The sequence below is a fragment of the Lissotriton vulgaris genome, chromosome 12, assembly GCF_964263255.1.
Source record: "Lissotriton vulgaris chromosome 12, aLisVul1.2, whole genome shotgun sequence".
Lineage (NCBI taxonomy): Eukaryota > Metazoa > Chordata > Amphibia > Caudata > Salamandridae > Lissotriton > Lissotriton vulgaris.
In genome coordinates this window covers 158109879-158135790 of record NC_141700.1, presented here as the reverse complement: position 1 = coordinate 158135790, position 25912 = coordinate 158109879, and the positions used below count along the sequence as shown (strand labels likewise).

At 43.7% G+C, this 25912-nt stretch overlaps 1 protein-coding gene across 1 annotated transcript in view; it reads left to right on the top strand.

Annotated features, from left to right (window-relative positions):
- Positions 1–25912, top strand: part of HSF4 (heat shock transcription factor 4) — a 385922-nt gene that overhangs the window by 193370 nt on the left and 166640 nt on the right. The window contains exon 7 of the mRNA XM_086947661.1: positions 23746–23845. Coding sequence (XP_086803787.1) covers positions 23746–23845 — 100 coding nt within the window. The remainder of the gene's footprint in view (positions 1–23745; positions 23846–25912) is intronic.

Below are 25912 nucleotides of genomic sequence, written 5' to 3'. Positions count from 1 at the left end.
CACCAACGACCCCGCCATCGCCAGAGCCAACCTTCACGAAGGGATGAAAGAGGTAGCCGAATGGATGAAGAACAGCCGCCTGAAACTGAACTCGGACAAGACGGAAGTCCTCACCCTGGGATCCTCACCCTCCGCCTGGGACGACTCCTGGTGGCCCCCCGCCCTAGGCAGCGCACACAAACCAACAGACCACGCACGCAACCTGGGCTTCATCCTGGACTCCTCCCTCTCCATGACCAGACAAGTCAACGCCGTCTCCTCGTCGGGCTTCAACATCATGCGCATGCTACGTAAGATCTTCCGGTGGATCCCCACCGAGACCAGGAAGACGGTCACCCAGGCCCTCGTCACCAGCCGTCTGGACTACGGCAACTCCCTCTACGCCGGAACCACCGCCAAACTCCAGAAGAGACTCCAGCGGATCCAGAACGCCTCAGCACGACTCATCCTGGACATCCCCCGTCGCAGCCACATCTCCGGTCACCTGAGAGACCTGCACTGGCTCCCGGTCAACAAGAGAATCACCTTCCGACTCCTCACCCACGCACACAAAGCCCTACACAACCAAGGCCCAGGATACCTCAACAGCCGCCTCAACTTCTACGCTCCCAAACGCCAGCTTCGATCGACCGGCTACGCCCTTGCCGCCGTCCCCCGCATCCGAAGAGCCACCACAGGGGGACGGTCCTTCTCCTACCTCGCCGCCAAGACATGGAACTCCCTCCCGACCCACCTCCGCCTGACCCAGGACTCGCTTTGAGACCCTCTGGGTGAGTAGTGCGCTATATAAATGCTTTGATTGATTGATTGATTGGCGGTCATAAGCACCGAAGTGGTTAACAAATTAATCTATATTCTGCGGTACACCAAATGAGATGTATTTGTTCAACTAATTTGAACATTATGAAGTGTGCATACCTATTGATGAATCACTGCACCCGATAAAGGTCATCTCTCCACCTATTATCATTAAAAGCAATTGACAGGGTTATATGGCCTGGTGTGTGAATGGTTATGTTTTATGTTTATGTTAGTTTGATTTATAGAGTGCAAACTATCTACCCTCTAAGGTATCATGGTGCTAAAAAAAGGTAATCAAACATGTTCTAATTGCCACGAACCATAACTAATATTCAGCCTTGGGAAGCAACAAGGTGTTCATTTCTTCCCTAAAAAAAAGATTTTCTTTCTTTTGAGTAAATATGGTAGATCATTCTAATTTTGGGCAGCTGGGATCAAACAAGCCTTTCCGCCTATAGTGTTTTGTTAAAATCTAGGTACCACAAGGTTCAGATGACCAGCTGATCTCAGATTCCGAGTGAGGCAGCACAACATAAAGCGAGATCTCAGAGGAGTGCAACTTGGCGAGTAAATTTCTTGAATATCGTTTCAATGACTGGAGTACAATTATGTTCCTTTCTGGTAGCCAACACTGGAGAAATATGAAAACTGTGCTGCGTTACCTGTTGTAAGTTCTGTATCAAAAAAGCCAGCAGGCCAAAGTAATCACAGTTATACTAGTCCAAACAAGATAAAATCAAAGGATTTAAAAGTGTAATCTTTTGAGAAGGTGTAAAGCAAATATGAAATTTGTTATTGGCAGTGTAAGACTAACAGGTAAGTCTTAACCTCTGTTGACACTAGTTTTGTTAGTTCTGGAACCAGAAAGAGCAAAGGCTAGAGTGATCAGATGTCCTGGATTTCTCCGGACAGTCCCGGATTTCAGAGGACTGCCCCCTCAGCATCCCGGCGTTTTTCTAAATTTGAAATACATGTCAAGGGTTTTGGGACGAAGGTCGTGTGACCCTGCAAAGCAGAATTCAAATGTATGGTCTAGGTTCCAAAGGTGTCTATATTTTACAAATAAACTCAATTTCCTCACATTCCAGAGTACTTGCATTCAATTTGCATTTTCCTGAGCAAAACATATTCTGGCACATTTAAATTAATATGATGAAAAAGACAAAGTTTGCTTTTTTAGGCAGATGCTTTAAGTATTGCTCAAGAACTCTGTGTTACAAAGCAAACTGTGTCTTTTGCCAGTATATGTTCTGCATGAAAAAATACAAAATGTAATACAAATATACAGTATTACGAGGATATGGACTCTTTATTTGTAAAAATGTAAAGTTATTAGGAGTGAAGGTTAAACAAATAACATTGTGTATATATATATTGTCAGCCTTCAGTCCTACTTCTATGTATGACCTGCTGGTCTGTCCCTGGTTTTGTGTCTCAAAATCTAGTCACCCTAGCGAAGTTCTCCAGGCAACGGACTCAAAACCTGTCTGGAGAAGGTCTCAAGGACCCAGAATCTCTGTCTTTAGTCTATTCATTTTAAAATGATTATAATTCATCCATTGTTGTGCCTACAGTAAAGCCATCATGTAGACTGGTTGATGTCCCCATATCATTTTCTTTTAAATTTACAAACATTTGAGGGTCATCAGTGTATTAAAAAATGTAAAGCTTAATGACTAATTCAAGTGGACCGAAGGAGTTAAGTACAAGTTAAAAAGAAGTGAGGAGTGGATAGAGCCGTGGGGACGCCACAGGAGTATTTTCGTACTGAAGATTTGTGAGGTGCTAATGTAACACAGAATGTTCTATTCGTAAAAAAAAACCTTGAACCACTTCAGAACTATTCCTCGGATCCCAATTCCTTCAAGTCTCATAAGAAGAGTATTGTAATTCACGGTATCAAATGCTGCAGTTAAGTTTAAATGAATTAATATGTTTGGCTTGGCTGAGTGTGCTAGGAGCCTCGTACTGAGAAGAGCATTCGTGGTAACAAACCTAGCTGCCTGATTAAACGCTGCCGTCCCTAACACTTTGCTTAGGAAGGCAATTTGGGAGACCGGTCTATAAATAGGAAGGATCTGAGGATCACGTCCAGACAGGGCCGGCTTTAGCTCTGGTGGTGCCTGGTGCAACAATGTTTGTTGGCGTTCCCCAATGACCACCTCTACCACGGATTCCTTCACCACCACCCTTTAACAGTGTCCAAGTCTACATAACCAGTTTCTCTCTCTCAGATGAATTTAATTGCTTATATAGCGCCACTCATACCAGTGTAGAGTATTAGAGCACTTTGCATTACACACAAATTGCACAGAGACACTCATATGTATGTTAATCAGTGAATAGGAAATGTTACATGAGACAGAGGCTTACAAGGTGTAGGAGTGACTTGCCATCTATACTCGTAGACAGTATAGTTTAAGAGTGCTTGGTGGAGAGAAGCACAAACTCAGAATTTAAAAAGGAACACCAACATTGGGGGTTCTCTTTAATAATAAGAATCGATTTCTACCCAAATGAACCCTTTTTGGAAAATTAATCTACGCTCTAATCTATACTTTGCAGTGTGCATGCAGTCCTTTGATGAAAGTTAAAAGCTCACTGTTATATATTAGGATTTTACCTTATAAACTGCAAGTAACAAAAGGATGGCTCTTTTAAAAGCAATAACCCACTGACCTATTTACATTATACGCACTTTGTAGTCTGCATGGTACACGTTCTTTGCAACAGGCATATTAACCCAATGCGCTACCTTACCATGAGTCAAAACGTCAACTAGACAAAACTCTGATCCCTCTCCAGGAAGAACATTAATCACAGGAGTAATCTTGACATTTTTCATTTTGCCTGGAAATTGCTGTAGGAAAGGAACGTGGCAGCAGGTGCTTTAAAACCATAATAAACTTGCAAACACAGCGCCCCCTCAAGTCAGCACCCGGGGAGGTGGCACCGGTCGCACCGCCCTAGAGCCGACCATGGCCAGATTTCTTCAAAAACGGAGATACTGAAGCACTTTTAAAAAGGATGTCTGAAACTACTAAGCTACCGTTCAAAGATGCATTTATTATGGCCATAGTCCAACTTGGTACCTTCTTGATCAAGAGAACATAGCCCTTGCCCTCTGTGCACTGTTACTCTCGTATTATACAACTCAAACTTTACTAGCTTTAGTAAACCTTTACAAAATCATACTCTTAAATGATCTACAAAATAACACACATCATCAATTAGGAACCATTTTAAGTTGTAAGCACATTTATGGTTTCTTCATATTTGGTTAAAAAAAATTAGGTACAAAACTTAAGAATCTGCAAAATATTTTTCATGGCATTTCCTTGATGTCTTCAAAGCTTGCCCGCCCAATGCATTTCGAGCCATAGTCGGCTCTTCCTCAGGGACCTGAAAACTGAACATATACATAAAATTTGCATGAAAATCACATTTTTTCCAAGAACTCATAAAAAAACTTCCCAAAAACAGCCTAGCAAGGAAACAGAATTACTGCCATGTTACACCTTCAAAACACCACCATGTTCAGATAACTGCGCAAGAATTGAAAGTTTAGTGATTTATAAAGACCTTCAACCATCCAGAAAGTGTTCAACATGTAGCATACTCACTCTCCAAACGCTCGGTCACAACCTAATGAAGAACCTGAACAAAAGTCCAATTTGGGCCAATTGATAGCTATTCTTTGTACAAGTTAGCTGCTGGTAAAAGGTCTGTTGGAGAGGCTGAGGCCCTCACTCACTCACTGTGTCTCTAAACTCATGGTGTCCAAGTAAGATACCCTCAGAGATCGAGCCCCATCCCTCACCCCGCCCTCACCAGAAAGACTGACATCACTTTACCTCACCCTTCTGCGCTTTTCTGGGGCCTTCGTAAAGTGGATATTAGAGGCTGTGCTTTTCAAGGTTTACTAAGTTTGTGGTCACGCACGGTCATTTCACATTGCTGCAATTAAGGAACTATTTAATCGACAATTTTTCAATGCCAAGGTGGGCCTAGGCCCCCATGTCGAAGCAATTAATCGCCTGTCTTTTGCATTTTGTGCATGAATCTTAGCATCACTTTAACAAAGCAATCCGCTGACTTTCTTGTTTTACTTTCATTTTGAGGTACATTGTTTGGAAATTCCACTTTCAGTCTCCAATAATATATGTTAAAGAATGGACGTGGCCACGGAAAACTAAATGCACTTTATGTATGCGCAAATTGTACCTGGTCCAGGACCGTAAATACGGGCAGATGCTTTTGCATAACTTTGGGCGATACATGCATGTTTTGCGCATGTGCCAAATGGCTGCAAGTGCAAAAACTGGAGAAAGAAAAACGCAGAACATTTTTAGTCCTCGACTTTCTAAGTCAAGGTGAGGTGACATCACACTTTGCTTGCTAAACGAATTAAGTGAAAAAAAGTATAATCAACGCAAGATTAATAAAATAACAAAACAGCATCTGTACCTTTGGGGTGGAGGAAGCACTACACGTGTGTCCATGGCCAGCCTTCTTCATCTCTTCGCTTAATAGCTAAGATACACTGCAGATAGCATTAATGGGAGGCTGCCTGGCCTGCTACACCACTTGTAAAATTAAAAGTGTGCACGTGACATGTGGTAAATTTAGAAAGGCATGGTGAGGCTGGAAGCCTATGCACATTTTAAAGTATAACTAGGGCCACTGGAACTATGCGATTTCGAGGCCACGGCTTTTTTTGCCTCATCATTTATTTGCCACATTTGCCACAATAATCCATCATCTGCTGCATAAACTGCAGGTTTAAACATAAAAAAAATTTCTAGCTCAGCTGGATCAGAAGTTATTAAAAATGTGACAATATGTATTCGCAAGCAGTGGAAGGTGATTCGCAAAGGTGAACCAGTCATCTTTTAGTTGCTTATTTCCATATTTGCTTCATAAAATGGTGCTAATGTGGAGATAGCTTTATCCAGCTTGTAAAAATGACGCAATAATGAAGTAGCTCTATTAAAAAAAAAAAGTGCTGCATTATGCCGCATAATTTTGTTTTTCTTACCGCTTAATTTATTGAACTCTGCCGCATACTTTGTGCTCCTATGCCACATAATTCCAGTGGCCCCGAGTATAACAGGAGGACAGGGCAGGGGAGCCAGAGGCTGTGGATGAATAGGCTGTAAACATCTGCATTTCTTTTATCCTCATATTCCAACCTCTTCGCTTAATATTTTTTCGGTTCTGAAAAGTCAACAGCCATCCACTCACAGATGTCCTCCCTCTTGTCCCTTCAGTGCTTCATTGCAAGTGATGTGACCAGGGTCGGATTGGGATCACAATTCGGCCCAGGCACCCCTTAAAAAAGTGGCCCACATCCCTGAATTTCACCCATTTATAAACCAGCATTTGGCTAGTCTCGTGCCATCAGGCCCCCAGCGGGACCCCTTCACTTACTCTCCACCCCAGCCAAGTATAGCCTAAGGGCAATGGCCCGGGAGGGGAGGGTGAAGTAAGCACAATATGTTGTTACTCCTGGGAAGCTATGGTGATAATGGCCCAACGGGCGCTTAACCTGCTCCCAACAGGCACCTCAGTTTAACAGCACTGTGGGTAAGTGGGACACAGCTTCGGAGTGTCTGCCCTGCGGCCACTGACAGAGCGATGTTGTTGCAAGCTACCTCCTCTGAGCCTGCCTGCCCATGATGCTGGCTCTACAACATTACGGTGGCCGGTGAGGAAGAAACAGCAAGGCTCTGTGGGCCGGTTGATATAACTAACAAAAACCGGCCCACAGGCGACCCTTAGGCACCGGCCCATCGGTCAATGCCCGACTGCCCGCGTTATCAATCCGATGCTGGATGTGACTATCATATCATGGTCCAAGGGATTGAGACAAGCAGTGGCGGCTTGCATCTACAGGGAGGGTGCACGATTCTATTTTATTTTTTTTAACTTTACCTGAAACAACGTCTTCCGCTCCGGACCTCTTCCCGGAAACTGGATGCAGTGTGGGCACCAATCCTGGCGCTGCTCTCATGCTGTGAGATCTGCACCCTGATTGGACGGAGCGGGCTCACTCGCCGCTCCCGAGGATACTGGAGCCCTGCACTTACTCTAACCTAGCTGTCTTAAAACAGCTGGGTTAAAGGTTTCAAAGTGCGCATGTGTGGTTGGCTGTCACAAAACGGCAGACAAATGGGACATTTGCTCTTAAAAAAAGTGCCCAAACAGCCCGATCTCCTCCCAGCTGCTGTCATTCAGCAGCGGCCCCAATCCCCGTCCTGATTTTTGGTTCAGGGGATGAAAAATAACATGGTAATAAATTACCATTTTCTTTTTTTTCTCTTTGGGGGTAAGTTAAGTGGGGCAACTCTCCTCTTCTCCAACGGAGGAGCCGCCCCTGGAGACAAGTGATGATGTAGCTGCTTCAGCAAGTAGAAGGCTGTTTCTCAGCCAAGTCAAGCCTAACACAGGTGAGGCTGGACCGCTACTTGCAAGCCTCATGGGCCCTGAAACAACTGAGGAGGCCAGGGAAAAACCAGAAAGGCCCAAGCACCAATCTAAGAAGACATGTGGCAAGTTGCACCGCTGAGGATTTGGCGGCTTGCAACTGCTGCGAAGCTGCTTGATGTTTAGATGTGTGCGTTCTCAGCTGTTGTGCACCTAAATAGAAATAATTAATCATTGCAATCTGAATCCAATTAAAACCCATATAACAACCTAATTAGATGGACCTTTGTAATATCCCTATATTTATGCTTTTAAGTCCATTCGTGCTTAGTTCTTCCCAATCAACCACACAGCCACATTTTTGTAAGTCTAGATCAATAAAATGCAAATAAAATAGCCACCAAGTCATTGCATGGCAGTTTAATCTGCTTTCCAATAGACCATTTGCCGCCATATTGAACATCTGCTGAGCGTCTGTGGGGTTCCAGTTGTTTCTTGGAAATTGTTATCGTTGTCTGACATTTCCAACAACCCTTATCCCACTACTGGATGCATTAGACATAATTTACAACTGCTCAGCTGCAGTTTACACCAGGGTTACTAAGGTATAACCCAAAAAGAAGAATAAACATTACAGCAAGCATTTACAGCGGTTATTATATGAGGATTGATATCAAAATATCTTCTCCGTCAGCAACCTCTCACGAAGCAGAATCAAGCATACTCCATATTGAATGCTTTGGTCTGGTGTTCTTGGTCACCAATTTCCAAGGAAATGTGTTACAAATTGACCGATCCCTATAATTTAGATGGCGTTTTTATGAACTCACTTGATCATACTGGACAATGCAGTCACATCAATGTTTGTGCAGTCTGAGAAGTTGAATTCTTTAATGGAGCATTTGCCACAATAGCATAACACTTTATTTAAAGCATTAAGGGACTCACTCAGAGAACTTGAAAAGCACATACTTAAGGAACATCAAAAGCCTGCCATTTGACACTTCATGACGGCCACTTTGTGGTGCTGAAGTGCATACTCCTAATTGTAATGGCAATTTTAACAATTGTTTTTTATATTATTGCATGCATCTTGTTTTATTTATTTTTAAAAGCAATTCTTATTATTTTCTTTTCAAAGGAAACACAAAAAGGAGACGCTTTTCTTAACAGGAGCCATACATTCCATTGTGTTACTATGTCATTCTTGATACATGTCCCCAAGGGATACCTTGTCCTCACGATCAAGCCTGTTTTACAAAGCATTGTACCAAGTCCCTTAACACACATTCTACTAATAGCTGAATATAAACTTAAACAGTGAACACAGACCCCCTCCCTCCCCCCTGGGTCATGTTAATCTTGCAATGTCAATCCCAGATCCTGAAAGCTCAATCTCTATGTATGTAGTCCACGTAGTCTCATCATTCTCAGGTATCAGGGAGCCCCCTGCACCCCCTCTATCTCTGATCCATCCGTGCCTGCCAGTAGTTCATCCATTTCTCCCGAAGATGGGTGGTCTGTCTGCGTTAAGTCATTGATCATGGTGTACCATGCCCTCGCATCCTCCTCCAGCCTATCATCCCTCCTGACTCTCTTCATTCTTGTTAACTCCGCCATGGCCCATTCGTTCATATCTTTAGTCCAGTTCTCTACCATAAGGAGGGTTGGACTCATCCATTTAATGGCTATCCGTCGTTTGGCCAGCACTAGTCCCTAGAAGGAGCCTCCTGGTAAGTTTATTAGTTTTGGGCGCAGGAAGAAGCCCAAGTAGCACCCCCCAAACATCATGCGGCACTGTCCAGCCCGTGACCCTCTGTCGACATTGTACCACCCGCCCCCAGAAAGGTGTCTACTCAGGGCAGTCCGAGATCATGTGAAGGAAATGAACTTCCACAGATCCACATCTGGAGTCTGAAAAGTTAATGTTTAAGCCACACGTGAGTGCCATTAAATTCAGAAATCGTAATACCTGTTACAACACTTAGGAACAGCAGGATTGTGACATAAAGCAATATATGAAAACCAAGGTGTTACTATTGTCGTTGTTAAACCATGTGCTCATTCGTTCCTAAAAGTAAAGAAGAGCTTATTATGATGCCTTACAAAGTAGTCGGGTCCAGATGTCTCAGGGCAGAGGGAAGATTTTGTTATAGAATTAAAACAATTAATGTTGTTGACCAATGAACAGTCTTCGCACTCATTGCATAAATGGTGGTCCCTACCAAAAACACTGTGCTGTGGAGTTCAGGGGTCAAAATCTCTTCTTGCTAGGAGGAGGGGGAAGAGGTGGGGCAAACACCATCAGCAAGTGCTATGAAATGCGTCAACCTGCCCGCAGCGCTGGATGCATTGCGGATGTGCCCTGCCTATGCCACCCCATATTTGGCCTAATCTTTATCACCCTAGAATAATGTGCAAGCGCTAACTGACCGGGGGCTGGCCTACTGAGGTAAGACTTTCTACCATCAAGAGTTTGTGAATCGCACAGTGGGAGTAATATGGGAAGAAATTGCAGAAATACACCTTACCCTTTCATGTGAAGCTCCTACCTTAGCTTCTGGCCTGTCCCATGCCCCTCTTTGCAGGATATAATTAAGGTGGAAGCTCAAATCATCTATAACTCCAGCAATCCAACTGAGGAGACTGGTATGTCGCCAATGCCCGAAAGGCTTCAGACACCTTTTGGCTCACCTATGTCTAGCTCTGCATCAGCTGCACAGCATAAAAAAAGTCCCAAACCCACAATGAAGAGATCCAGTAGCGTTGCCAAGTGCGCCGGTGTGCTCTCTCAGCGTTAGCACCTTCTGATACAAACGTACTTACACAAATGTAATGTGGAAAACTCAAATCCCTGTTGGACACTCGTCTCCAAACCCTGTATGACTGTGTGGGGGCTATTGATATGTTACTTGCAAAGTTAGGGGATAAGTCTCTGACGCTGTGCTGACCCCCAAGGTCAGACTACAATTACCCCAATGTCCTCACTCCATGTACCAATTATGCCAGCTGCAATTATTTTGTGGTACACCCCCTTTTGTACCGCTTTGTTCCCCATAAATTGGCAGGGTATGCTCAGACGTGTGTCCCTTGCTCACTTTGCCACTGGATTCAAGCAAGCCGGGCTGAAGACGGCTGGAATGCCAGAAACCGGTCCTCGGAAGCTTGTTTCCGGTCCAGGGAAGGCATGGCTTGGCAGTTCGGGCTGGACTGTTCCCATGAGGCACAGGGTCAGACTGATTTGCATATAGCCATGTCTGAACTGGGGTGGCAGAGTGGGCTAAAGAACGGTGATGGATTAAACCCAGATCTTTTGACTGGGTGTGACTTTTTGATTGATTCAGATGCTCTGTCCATCACCACCCCCTTTTTTACCGCTTTTGGCCGCCATAAGTGTGGCAGGGTATGCTCAGACGTGAGTCCCTTGCTCACTTTGCCACTGGATTCAAGCAAGCCGGGCTGAAGACGGCTGGAATGCCAGAAACCGGTCCTCGGAAGCTTGTTTCCGGTCCAGGGAATGCATGGCTTGGCAGTTCGGGCTGGACTGTTCCCATGAGGCACAGGGTCAGACTGATTTGCATATAGCCATGTCTGAACTGGGGTGGCAGAGTGGGCTAAAGAACGGTGATGGATTAAACCCAGATCTGTTGACTGGGGGTGAGTGTTTGATTGGTTCAGATGCTCCGTCCATCACCACCCCCTTTTGTACCGCAAGCTGCAGTTTCTTTGGTACCCTTTCTGGCTCTGGACATTATGGGGACAACTCTGTGCACTGTCCTGATCTGGGGTTTCTGCACCCCTCGAGGTGTATGCATGCTAGAGGGGTAGAGCCAGTCAATGAGAGTGAGCCTAATCAAGATGTAGCAGCTCCTGGTATACATCTGCCTCGTGCATTGTTTCCTTATGTATTTGCATTAGCAGAAGTACCAATATTAGCCCGCAGGTAACTGAATCTAGAGAGCAACTAATAAATAAAGTTTTCCACTGGCTAGCAAGAAATGTCAAGTTTAATAAATACAATTACAAAGATATCTTAATGGTGCGGAGATCATGAGTTGGTCTGATATCCAAGGACTTTGAAGGAGACTGTATTATAGTTAATTTTAGAAGGCCTCAACTGGCTGGTTGTTTACTTGGTTCCTCACAACATGGCCTCTCAACTTTGCCCTCTATTATAAACTCCGGCCCATGGGTTATTTTGAATTTACACTTAAACCCTGTACCTCAGGATTCCTGCATTTTATCGCATACGATTTCCTTTGTTGGTACCCCAGACACAGCCAGGATAGCCACCTCTAACCGATTCTAAATATTTGCTGGACTTCCCCCAAAATGAATGACAGCAAGCCTTCAGGGTGCTGTAAATCTGTGGGTCTTGCCCAAATCCCACGAGCAGGGGGGTTCCCATATTATATCCGTAAGATCTTTATTGCCCAGAGCTTCTGATCTGAAATGAATTTGTTGGAACTTAGCTGGAGTCTGCTCTATACTGAAGGTGGAGAATTGGCCCAGTTATATGAGTCACTTTGATGTGCCATGTTGCGAGAGGCTTGGACATAAAATGCAGTCGTTTTTTATAGCTTTTTATGTTTTAGTAAATCCGCGATCTCTTCACCATCTGGCAGTTTGCAAGCAGCCTTAATGACATGGTTGGAGGCCTCCCTAAAATACACTATGTACCATATATTTGTATCCAGTGATTTGTTCTAGGTCTAATCTTTATTGATCCGATAGTTTTAACTACAAATTAATTAATGTTTATAATGATGATTTTGCACCAAGAGGCAATCAAAATTATAATGTATTATTTGGTTTTATTAGTGAGCTGAGCATCAAGCCCTTTTCTGTGGCTGGCCGTTCAGTGTACAGCTGGGGTGGGAATTTAATGCTAAACTAGGCCATAGAATCATGTTAATTGGAAATAATCCTTCCAGCTTGAATAATAATGGGGATGAAACATCTAACAGGGACGCTAGGGGCAACCTCTAGAAATTTTTTTTGCAGTTACATGATTTGTGCAAAATTATGGATACCATAGGCCCCTTGTCCCTCTGCATCCAATTTTGTTGACAGGGACTGTTGTATGACAATTGATTATATGTTGCCCTTAGGGAACTGGCAAACATTCATTGTATTAGAGGCTTCTAGAAATCCTAAAATATTCAGTGATCAGGATGCACTATATTTCCCAACAGGTTGCAAGTGCTTCAAGCCACAAGGATTTCTTCCAAAAACAATAGACACAGGCTAGTGTGGAAAAATGTGGATCTTGGGGAACTTTATGGCAGACTTATTAAAGGCAATACGGGTCTTGTCGGCCTGTGTTTCTCGGAGTATATTATGTCATTCGTAATTACACCGGCATATGATACCTGGGGGGTTCAGTTTAAGGAAGCTACTGATGAAATCTCTTAACAGCTAGCAACATGCCAAGGTGTTTTGACATTACCTGTAAATTTGTCAACATCAATCTTAGGAACGCCAAAAAATGTGTCCCAAGAAAAAGGGAGATGGTCGCACTGTGCAGGGGAGAATACAAAAGGCCATTGAAAGAAATGTCAAATGGAGGTCTGGAAGAAGTTGGTTACCTCATGTAAGCAATTCAATTCAAAAAAGTCTTTATTGCGATTATTCATCTTAAAAGACATGTAAGTGTAATGTCCCTTATGGTTTCCGGAAGGAAACCAATACCATTCTGCAGCACACTTACAAGGAGCAAATCACCTTCAATGTTATGTTATGTTAACCGGGTATTTATAAAAAAACACAGATACTTAATAGAGTGCCCCGGTGCTTCAATGATTGTTTATGTGCAGGAAGGTGTCCCTTCCTACACAAAAACAATCATCCATGCAACACAGCCACCCTTGCACATGGCGCAAGAGTGTCTGAATTTGCCACTAAGCAACTTTTTTAGCACCGGCGCAAGAGAAAACACAGGGGTACGTTGTACTCTTGTGAATACGACACATCCCTCAGTTTTTTAAATGATGCAGCACAGCACTTCTAAATTGCTTGCAGCACCTCGCTGTGTCATTTCTTTGTGAATATGTCCCCTTGTGTGATCTAGGTGTTGATGAAAGTTTAGTGAATTTTTTATGTGCAGTACATTTTGACCTTTCAGCATATGTACGATTTGGAAATGAAGGGAAATGCACACATCCGTTCCATTCCAAAAAGCTTTATTCGACGTGTTAAGTCACAAAAGCGCACAAAAGTACATCTAAAACTGTGCATGAGACATCTTAAAACAATTCATAAAACACCTTATCAAATATAATACACATCATTATGGATGAATAAATACAGATACCTTAAAAACGCTATGTACGAATATAAAAATTCAAAACTTTGCAGTGTTCCATAATACGAGTTACAGATTTCAAAGCAAAGTGGTTATAGAAACGGGCAAATGTATCCACAAAAATACATTACAACATAACATAATCTCATTTAATCTAATGCTTAATTGAGGAAACATGCTCTTGTTGCCCACGCCCACCCTAGGTATTTTACCATTGCTATGACAATCACCTCTGCTGTGTCGGTTCTTAGGATTCTCTCAGCTTCACTTGCCCTTCTTGTTCCCAAGAGCTTGCAAATTGGTGACAACTAGACACGGCGTGGGGAATTGTATCCAATACATTCAGACAATAGGTGGGCCAGTGATTCTTTGCTATGCTGGCATACTGGATACAAGTTGTTGCTGGGTTTGGACTATTTACTAGTAAAGACTATTAGTGGCAATGTACCCACCCGAAAATGGAAATATAATTTTCGCTTGTGGGGCTTTGTAATAAAGCCCCAATATTGTTCCAGCCTAGGGATAGGTTTACAGTCCAGCAATAGCCCTGTTAAAGAAGACGACTCACAACTTCTCAAAGGATTAATCTGGACCGATTCCCAATATTTGGCTTTCAAAATCTTTTTTGGGGACACATAGTATTTTTAGGATCCACCCACAGTGAATTCATGCCGATATTTGATAGGATAGCTCTAAGCTCCCGCAACCATTTTATTTGGTGCAATGTATCTACCCTTATTATGTCTAGAAAACCAGCCGCATACTCTGTAAACTCTGCGGTAGACCAAAGTCTACGCCAGTAGAAAAAGAGACGTAGATTAGCAGTGTCAGCGGTTGGCTTTCTCCCAAGATCATGCAATAACGGGGATGTTGGGGCGCTCTGTGGCAAGTTGGTAATATTTGTAAAGAACGTATTTTTTGAAAGTGTAAGCTTAGCTAAGTTCTCTGGCCCCCAAAGCTCAGCACCGTATAAGGCAGAGCAAACGACATTCATGTTATAGATCTCGATTGCGGGGCTAATTGTCAGATGTTATATTCCTTGTGCAGCAACCCCGCCAGTTGTCGGCGTTTTAGGGATGCTATATCGACCTAGTGTGTCCACTTTAGCCCCTCCTGGATGTTTACCCATAGGTATGTGAACTCCTTGACTTGCTCTAGCAGGAGGTTGTTGATTTTAATGCCCCCCTTGAAGGCCCTATGTGGATGAAAGGCCCTCTGTTTCGTTTTTGACACATTGGCCTCCAATCCACGCCTCAAGCAGAACTCCTCGAAGATGGTTAAAGCTCTCTGGAGCCCTATCGGCGTCTTGGAAACGATCAATGTGTCATCTGCGAACATTAGTATGGGGACTTATTCACCTGCTATTGTCGGGGCATCGTGGGGGTTGACCTCATGCAATCCACTATTCCATTGATGTATAAGGAAAATAGTGTTGGGCCATCACACATCCTTGTCGAACTCCCTTCTCCACAGGGAAAGATTCTGTGACTTCACCCTGCTTACCCCATTGGATCTTAGCCTTGTTGTCCTCGTGCATCCTAATAATAAGTGTCAACAGGTCAGGTGGTAACCCCATTTCTTGTAATGACATCTAAAGTTTAGCTCATGGTACAAGGTCAAATGCTGACCTAAGGTCAACAAAGACGGCGTATAAACTGCCCTTACCCAGGGTTACCGTTTCCAAAAAAGCTAAATAAACCTGAACACTTGGTCAATAGTGCTAGTATAGGCTCGGAACCCTGCATGTAATGGAGATAAAATGCTATGTTCATCGATCCAGTCTTGAACCTTGTTGAGCACCAGCCTACCCATTACCTTTTGCAAAGAGTCTACTGGGCTGATCGGCCTGTAGTTCCCTGGGCACGATTTGTCCCCTTTCTTAAAAACACATATCATTTCTGCTCCTTTCCAGGAGTCTGGGACCGGTGCACCATGGGCTATGGCATTTGTCAATAGTCAAATGTACATACACCACCTCTCTTTATCATAGAGGAATACATCCCCCGGTATTCCATCTGGGCCAGGTGCCTTTTCAGCCAAAATGGATTAAAGACCACCTCAACATCTGCCTTGCTAAAGACGGCCTCCTGGAAAAAATGTTTGGCGATGCCGCCCTCTATTTCATTCACATTCGTCGCGTATTGTGGCTTAAAACGGTTTACCCACTACGACTGTGAGACATGGTTTTGGGGCTGGCAGGCTTGCCCTCCACTATCCCATTTGTGCACATTCAAAAACTGTTTGGAGTTTTTCCTAACACATGCCTCCCTAAGTTTCTCCCACCTTTTATTGTCCCATTCTTTCTTTGACTTTGCTTGGGCATCCCGATAGGTTGCCCTTGCTGCTCCTACCACTGTGGGGACACCTTCTTGAATAGCCTCCCCTAGGGCTGCACGTGCCTTTTTACATTCTTTGTTGTACCATTTCTTGCTTTAGGAATAGCTGCCCTTTTAGTTCTACACTTTTTGATAAAATACATACGTAACTGGCCAAAAAATGTATTGGGTTGCTCTAAGGCCATCGGATTTACTACACTGGCCTGGAGCTCATTTATGGCATGATCCATCTCCTTTTCGATGCTAACTAATACTTCGGGTAGCTCGGTTATCTTGGCTCATTTAAGTCGCCTCAAGTCATTCGATGGAACAACGTCGGGGGTGGAATATGTATCCCTTAGTTCATTCGGAGCCTTAAACCGTATCAGGTCCAAGTCCACACATAATAGATTATGGTCACTTTCAAATCTATCTTGAACCCTCATATCCTTAACAGCATGCCATAGTGCTAAGCTAACCAATACGTAGTCTATCCGGTAAACAGCCTTTACAACGAAACTTTTACAACGCACTACCATTACAACGCGGTCATTACAACGCAAACCATTACAACGCATTGCGCTGGGGGGCGCTCTAGGATAGGAAATACGTTTAATTTTCTATCCAACACCTTCCCTAGTGTCCACGGGGACTGGAGTTGGAATAGAAAATTAAACTTTTCACTATCCAGCACCTCTAAGCGCTATGCGTTGTAAAGGTATGAGATGTAAAAACCGCGTTGTAAAGGCAGGCGTTGTAATAGCCTGCGTTGTAACGTCATACATCCAGTCTATCCTGCTAGCCCTATAGCCATTGTCAAAGGTATTGGACCTCGTTTTATCTGACAGTGTACGGTCATTAACTGCCCGCAATCCCTTCTCTATACAGATAGAGTTCATTTGAATCACCGCATCTGTCCATCTTTTTATTGGGTCAAGCTCCAACTTTGGGGTACCCCACTTAAAGTCTTCCTCTTCTACCAAATTACCCTCCTCACTCATTAGAGACTCAGACGTTGTGTTCAGATCTCTTACGACAATCAAGTTTGTGTCTATCTGGCTGACATCAAGAAGATAGTCAAGAGCCGCTAAAACTCCCGACTTTTTCCCCCTGGAGCCTCGCACATACATATTATATATATATCCATGATCCTGTTTGTTCCCCATGACAATCTAACAGCCTGGATGTCCTGCTTAAAAGCTGGGAGTGCTTGGATGTTTAGTCCTAGGTACTGTCTCACCCAGATTGTCAAGCCCCCCGATGGCTCCCCTTTACGCCTTTAGTGGCCGGAGTATAAAAATGTAGATATCCCACGCAGAAGAGGGGAACTTAAACCCAAGTCTCTTGAAAGAGACAGATCACATGACTCTCAATAAAAGCATGCCACTCTGGGGATCCCAGTTTAGAACCTAATCCTGCGATGTTCCAGGACAACAGGGTTTTCTTTAAGGGTATTGTGCAAACGGCCAGATGACCACTTAAAGCAGAGGAAACTGGTCTGTCCTCCTGCCATACTCCCTCGTTTTGGCTGGTTGGCAGGGGTTCCGCTTCTGAGGTTTGTTCTAGCTCTATAGGTAAATTTTCAATGCTCGATGTGCTAACCTTTTGGATGGTATTAGTTAATTGATGTTCCTGCTGCTTTATTGGCAAATCCACCTATCGTCAGTCTATATTTTCTAAAGTAGAGCTTCCCTGCATCCTAGCTGGTTTGCGTGTGAGAGAGCAGGCGTTCTCACTACTCAGAGGGAAGCATCTAAACGGAATGGCTGACGGTCCTGGCGGGCTTGTACGAAACTCTAGATCAAATACATTTTCCCCTAGTCATTGTGAGCTCGAACCAGTCCAGGTGATTAGCTGGTGAAAACAACCTACAAGCTTTTGCTATGTTTTCCCTAATCACCGATCGGCATCCCCTGACATGCCGTATCCAATGAATAGTTTTATTTATTAGGGAGTCCCACTTTTCTGGGCTTTTACTTACATCATGTTTTGGTACGTTCACCATAAAAATGTTATGAGTACTGAGTGAGTCTGTAAAATGATAAACTGATTGCCTATGTCTCTGCCCGGCCTCTGGCTGAATAGGATGTACTACAGGATTTTCGTTATGGCATGTCGGAACCCTCCTGAGAGCTGCCTTATAGGAGTTGTCAATGTAGCTAGCAGTAGGGTGTAGATTGGTTCTAGGCTTTGGTGGAAGTGGCCTCGTATTATCAATCCTGGGCCATCCCAAACTGAATGGAACCCTTTCTACAGGAGTATTTGTTACTTGGGGGGCATTGACTGGTGTAGCCCTTGATGTTACCTGGAGGGCTGGAGTTATACCCTGTAAGCATCCAGGGCCGCTACTTTCCCTTACATCCCGAGTTTGTGATGGAGCAGAAGTTAGTAGCTTGACCATCGATGCTCGCTCCTCTATCTGGCTTCTCATTGATCCCATTTCCTGTCTTAATAAAATAACTTGCTGTAACATATCTTGGTGCTCCTTAGTCATGCCTGGCCCTACATCCTTTCCCTGCACAGGTGAAGTCTGTGTCATCCATAACCCTCCCCTTGTTTTGTTAGCGGATATGTCTAACAGTGGCAGAAATCTGTTCGTACAATCTACAGAAGAACAATGTGATCTGTATTAGCTGCACTCCTATCAGCTCTATCTCCGTCGTCATTATTATTAGACGATTTATTTTTAGGAATTTTGTGGAACATTGCAGGGATGGTGGGAGTAATGGGATTTGTATGTGGGGACAAACTAGGGGGGTTGTTATACAAGTGGGTTGTGTAGTGGGTGCGGACTCCAAAATACCCTCGCACTCTCCTATTAAAGTGTCAATCCAATCTAATACACAATTAATGCCTGCGTGCAATTGGAGTTTCCTTGCCTTTTTACCCCTACTGCCCCGATTTGTTCCATTGCCTCCAGCTCCATCCCCACTTCCACCTGGTAGCTTTCTTATCCCCATAGATGGTTGATACAAGTTAGATAATGTAACCCCTTCAGACAGACAATACACCCAGCGCGAGGACTTTAACTTCGTCTCAGTATGATGCTGCCTTGCGAACACTATCTCTAATGTAACAACCAAGAGGGGAAATGTTGCACAATAAATATTAGGCCGACTATTTCAAACAAACAGTGTCTTTAAAGGCTTGATCATTTAGTCAAAGTCAGGAGGGTGTAAACAGTACCCTGGGGATTTGTGATAGTCTCCACGAAGTCTCAAAAGCGACTCCACAGCAGGGCCAAGTAAACCAAATGAAAGTAAACGAAAGAGGGGTGGCCCTGCCCAGCTTCTTCATGCCACTGACAAGCCCGCCCTTGGTTCGGGCGCGTCCAGTGCTGCGGGGGAGAGGCTGCGCTTTGAGTACGATGGGAGCTCAGCGCCTCCCCCCTCACTCGCAGCACCTGCGGATGCACCCTGGGAGATGTAGTCTCCAACCAGGGTGTAGCAGTGTCAGCGCGGATTTCCGGCGGCCCTGGGATTCCTGTCCCACCAGGGCAAGGTCAGCGGGATGGCGGGCAGCAGGGTGAGCACAAGAACTCAACAGGCTCCCACATCCATTCGGGTTAGCACCGGGGGTTCGGCAAGACTGTCACTGGCGTAATGAAAATTGAGGGGGTCCCTCGCAAGGTATGTGGAGGTGCCCCCTCCGGACTCAATCAGGAACTCTCCAAACAGAGTACGGTGCTGATGGAGCAGCCTGCACCGCGGGGGTCTGCGTTGCACCACTGAGCTGTGTATTACCTCTAATTTTGTTTGTACTTAATATTAATAGGCTTGGGGCAGCCTTGCAGGAAGTAGGGCAAGATATGCCAGTGGTTAACATCAGGAACGCCCTGTTTTGTTGTATGTGGAGGATGCAGTTATGATGTTTAGAACCCTCAATGGTCTAAAGAAAGTATGCATAACATTTGTGCAATTTGTGGAGCATTTAAAGCTAAAGACTAATCTTATTAAAACTTTTACTATGGCTTGTGATCCTAAAAGTCTGAAGTCCCGCTGTTAATCTGTCTTGGGTAAACGTATAGAGAGGATCTCACCAGTGCCAGCTCCTCCGCTTAGGTGGAGGAGCGTCACCCCACTGCTCAAAAGAAATTGAAAATGATAATGTATTGTTATCATTTAAGCTTTCTTATTGCAGTCAGTGGCTCTGGGGGCAGGTAGGGCTGGCCAGAACAGGGGGAGGAGTGATTTGCACTCCTTAAGTGTGTACAACTGCTTGGCTGGCCCTCTTTGCCCGGCCAAACTGTAATGCACACTTTGCATCTTCCCACCAGGCAGTAATGCACAGTCTGGTGAGGAACATGCCCAGCCTCCTATTCCCTACCTGAGCGCCGAACCACAGTGCACAGACCAACCACAACACCGCATTGCAGCGTTGTGGTTGGCTCAGGGGAGCCGTGGTACTTCCTGATGCCAGACTGAAGACAGGTAGAGGTGGTCAGAGGAGGGGCGGTGGGCACAAGTTTTCAGGTAAGGGATTATTTTTTTATTTTTTCACACCTCCCCCCGCCTCACCACCTAGGTCTGGTAGCAGCTGCTACTGGACCCTACACTTCCTATATTTGGGGGTCACTTTTAACTCCAATTGGTCCTGGGCTCCCTGTTTGGTTGCTAATAAACAGTGTTTTGCATAATCACTTGTTTTCTTTTCAATCTAGCAGAATATCTAGGGGAAAAAACAATCAGCCCACTTTTGGAACTGTGTAAATGTGTCACACTAATGACACTTGGGGCTGGAATCATGGAGTATTGCAATGCTAGCGCCCTACAGGTGGAAAAAAATCATGCATGTTGGTGCATTTGGGCCTTCCTATAAGTAGCTCAATTATGCCATGCATGACAAACTGGGATTAGGTTTTATAAAGGATGGCATTAAACTTGCTTATCTATCGAGCGGGAGAGGGTGGAACTCTTAATGTCATCTTTTAAAGAATATATATTGATACAGTCTATTGCTGGTCTCAAGCCATATCTTGGGGGTTGTTAATCAAACATGGAGGGTCTGTTCCTGACGAGGCTTCGAATGAGCTCAATAATGTAGTAGTTGTGCTTTCCTTTGGAGTAATATGACACCGGATCCATACTTTGTTGCCTCTGAAATTCATTTTCGTCAAAGACTTTGCTTCATTTCGTGTTCTTTAGTAAAAATATATATATATGTATATATATATATATATATATATATATATATATATATATATATATATAGATAGAGAGAGAGAGAAATGCCTCTTTCCGATTTTTAGAAAGCGGGATTTGTTGAGTGTAGGTCAACGTCACTCGAATAAACAAAGTGGAATCCACTCAGAGTGATAGTGATCCCTAGAGTGATGGGGAACACACAGTGTTGTTTAAATGCCCCTCACACACCAACAGGCCCCTTGGTGTCATGCTTCATCATCGGGGCCTTCGCACCCCTCTACGGGATGCGGCGTGCTACGACTCGCGGATACGCAGGAGCACTTGAAGTGAACTATGTGTAGGGGTGTGTGTTTGTTACAAAAGTGTGAGTGAGGTGAGGTGAAAAAAAGTGAATGGTTAAAAAATACCTGGCACGTGGGAGGAAAAAGTATTTTATTTAAATCCCCGGCTGGTATTATTAAAACAAAAGTGCAGGGCGTGGTTTGAATAGATACATATTAGGGTATCCAGACCACTGTATCAAGATGTCAACATGTTTCGGAGGTCACAGCCCCCTTCTTCAGGACAAGGGTTAATGCACTTACCCTCCCCTTACTCACATGTAAAATGTAAAAGTGTTATTAAAAATATTATTACCACAGTGTGTAATATTCCTAACAATGTTTTTATGTTAGTGAATGTCGTTGCGCCCAATTGGCGTAAGAACTTAAAGTTCCCAACTACAAGACTTCATGAGCCTAAGCTCCGATGAAGTGAGCCGCGTTGAGGGAAGGCAGGCGATTAGCTATTGCAGTAACCGTTGTTTCTGATCAGAAGGGAAGGATTCCCCAATATACGCTTAGGCTCATGAAGTCTTGTAGTTGGGAACTTTAAGTTCTTACGCCAATTGGGCGCAACGACATTCACTAACATAAAAACATTGTTAGGAATATTACACATTGTGGTAATAATATTTTTAATAACACTTTTACATTTTACATGTGAGTAAGGGGAGGGTAAGTGCATTAACCCTTGTCCTGAAGAAGGGGGCTGTGACCTCCGAAACATGTTGACATCTTGATACAGTGGTCTGGATACCCTAATATGTATCTATTCAAACCACACCCTGCACTTTTGCTTTAATAATACCAGCCGGGGATTTAAATAAAGTACTTTTTCCTCCCACGTGCTAGGTATTTTTTAACCATTCACTTTTTTTCACCTCACCTCACTCACACTTTTGTAACAAACACACACCCCTACACATAGTTCACTTCAAGTGCTCCTGCGTATCCGCGAGTCGTAGCACGCCGCATCCCGTAGAGGGGTGCGAAGGCCCCGATGATGAAGCATGACACCAAGGGGCCTGTTGGTGTGTGAGGGGCATTTAAACAACACTGTGTGTTCCCCATCACTCTAGGGATCACTATCACTCTGAGTGGATTCCACTTTGTTTATTCATATAATCCGGGAGACTGAATCCACTGACTCTCTCTCTCCCCCCTCCTGTTAGAAATTGGTCAACGTCACTCTACTTACTCGTGCATCCTTCTGTAGAGGTTTGTGTACATGTTGGCCTTTTCCTTAAATCAGCTGTTCTCAACCCCAATAGCCTGCTCTTTTGATCTTACTTTGCTGTGAAAAACTTGTTTTTAACTCATTATTATTATTCGAACTGATGAATTAATTCTATATTTTTATTAGTGTTCCTTCATGATTATTTTTTAATGAACGAATAAAGAAAGATTGAGTAAAACAATTCATGGTGTCGACCAATGAACAGTCATTGCATAAACGGTGCTCTCAACTGTCAACCTGATCTAGAGTTCTTCAATCTGAGTTCTTGAAGCATGCGAGGCGTCATAGCTTATACAAATATGGGCTGATGGTCCAATTAAGGTTGCCATTATTTCTTTATAGTTGAAGTATCTATATAGCCTTTTCAAATCTGTGCTTTTAGTATCTTTTGTTTTCGTTAAATCAATAATCCTAGAGATGCGGTTTGAAAAAAGGCAGCCATATTGAAGGATTATTCTTTTGGTAAAACACCCTTTTTTGCAAAATGGAGTCTGAAAGAACACTTGACATTTCTTCTTAGTAGACCTAGAAAATATGACTATTCAATCCCTTTACACAGACTTTTTCCACACTGGAAATTCAAATATGTTGAAGTCTTTCTTTGCTGTGTTTTGATAGAATTGTATAAATAACACAGAATCAAAGTGTCCTTATCTACTCCAGTAATGCAACACACGAGCAAATATTACACCAATGCCTAAAAATAAGAGGGTGTGTCTGTTGAAAGCACACTTCAAGTGCTTAGAATGATATTGTAATGGTGCATAAATCCATACCTAAAAGCATGCCCACCTGCTGTCATGGTAGGTGTGTTCTAAGAGTAGTATTCGTTTATTATTTAATTTGTCTCTTAACTGGGGAAGTATTGGTTCGGGCCTACGTCCACAGTGGAAATTCTTCAATGGTACATCAACCTCTTTCTGTTATGTTTTTCCTACCGGGCTCCAAGGTATAGCTGTTTTACTATAAGAGAAACAGGCGATCATGCTAAAATGTGATTCCAACAGGAGAATACCCAGTCATAAATTGACAAATTCCTTCCGTCATAGTTAGTGCCCAGGGGAACAAGGGTTTTCTCTATTCCCATTTAAAAAGCTGTAGTGGTGCACACACCAAATGTGAGCTTTCCGAAGGAATGGACTTTTGTTTTTGCTGCTGTGACCATCATTTAAATTAATTTCTTTCTCTCCACCATCAGACCTCTTATGCTAGATGACGGAAACACATCTCCTCAAGCATCCAAGTTCAGCCGCCATTTATCGCCTGATGCACTTCATGACTCCTACTTCATTCAGTCGGTAGGTGTCACTTTTTCGTTTATGTTCTTCTCTAGGGTTGAATATTACAAAACAAATTGTATCTACTTTGGCTCACAATTTGTTTGCTGACATTTGGGAACTAACCCCATTTACCGGCCAGGCACCTAGAGAGTCGGCCACCTTTTGCGATCACCTGCAGTCAATATACACCATCTGATAGGTGAATTTCACAGGGACAGCCGGGGAAGCAATCTGCTTTCAGGGTATTGATAAACAGAAGTAAAATGCGCTTCCAATTGACATCACTTCACTACCCACCACTAAAACTAATACCATAACACTGGGCAGTCAGACAGGATTTTAGTTCATTCAGACTGCTTAATATTTCCCTTTAATTCTTACATTCACATAAAACAAAACTGCTAAGGGTCATATCCATCACCCAGTACGGTTCCTGTCCACAGCAACAAAACACCTATTACCATTTGATCAGGCATAGAATACCTAAAGAGACCTGCCATATGCCTCCTGCTTCCTCCAGCATCATCACCCCCTCACACTACAGTTGCAAAAAGCTCTCGGAATGTGTCTGTAACAAAATCATCTTCATATTCAGCATCTTCAATGCTCAATTGGACCCAGTCACCATCGCAACACAACTTCCCATCACAGTCGAAGAATGGACCATGAACTCAAGACCATCAAAATCTTTGCCACCATGAAGACCATCCACTGGGGGCCCCCCATCTGACACTTGCTCTCACCACACCTTCACTCTAATTTAGTCCTCCACTGCAGGTCCCAACTAGACAAATACTATGGCCACTTCTTACCATCTCAAAATGGCAATCAGGTATGCCAAGATATTAACGCAGTCCATCCTAGCAGATCCCTCCACCATTTCTCCTTTTAACCAATACATACTCAGGACCATAAACTTTAAACAACATATCTCAGAATGGACAACTCAGTGCAGTAACCAGCTAAGTGTAGTATGAATATAAGAAATACTTTTAAAGGCTCTGCAGTAGCTCAAAGCTGCCAGCTTACTGAAAACTGTAACCTTTGTGCCTGCCTTTCACACTTCATCATCCGTCATATTGCTAAGCACTGTGTTCCATAACACAATAACGGCACTTCCATGGAAAATCATTCCACACAGGATCAAAGCAAAAACAACACACTTCCAACCACACACCCTACACAGCGCAGCATGCGAACCATGTAGGCAACTGTTTCAGTGCCCCACATAGGGATAGTAAGCGCTATATACCTTTTGTAGTACACCGACATACTTCGGCAGTATGTACTTATATGAAAGATTTGTTAAGGCATGGACCTAGCGCAAAGAAGCAGTGAAGCACCTTACAGGACACCTTTTTGGGGGAGCAGGAGCATCTCTCTATACAGAAAAAAATGGTGTGTGGTCTGGTTGGCAATTGATTTAACAAAGTAGCTTACAATTTTGAGGGGACATCAGATTATGACAGGACACTTTCAGTTTACTTATTTCACTTGCATCATTTACAATTTGAGCCACAGCGATACGGTAAGATGTGCCCAGAATCACACAATGATTTGTTCAAGTGGCAAAGCGTACATAGAGACCTGTGCCCAATCAATATTAGTGTGTGCGCGCCCAGAGACCAGTCCACATGTTAATGTACAGCTATAGGTCTGTAATGCTCCAGTAAGATGGCCAGAGAGCAGTGGAGGAAGTATGCATGGGCAGAGTGCAATGTGAGTGACAATTCTCGCAGGTGTATGATACATTGAAGTGACAGTGTGTGGGTGACATAAGAGAGTTCTAGTAGATTCAGTTCAGTTGTTATGCATGATGCTTCCAGGTAGGACAAGTGAGGAGCCGGGCTTTGGCTAGGTTCTGTCTTTCACAAAACATGGTGTCTATAGGAATGTGTGGCAGGTCGAGGGAACTTCCAGGAAGTCAATGACCGAGTGGTCAAGGAGACCCAGTGAAAATCAGACATTTGAAATATTGGGTGTTAATTCGCTTTTTTTTTTTAAGACAGCTTTTTCTTTGTGGTACCATGTATGTGAAACCATACCTGTAGGATGCTACTACATTGCTTCTGCTGACAATGCTCT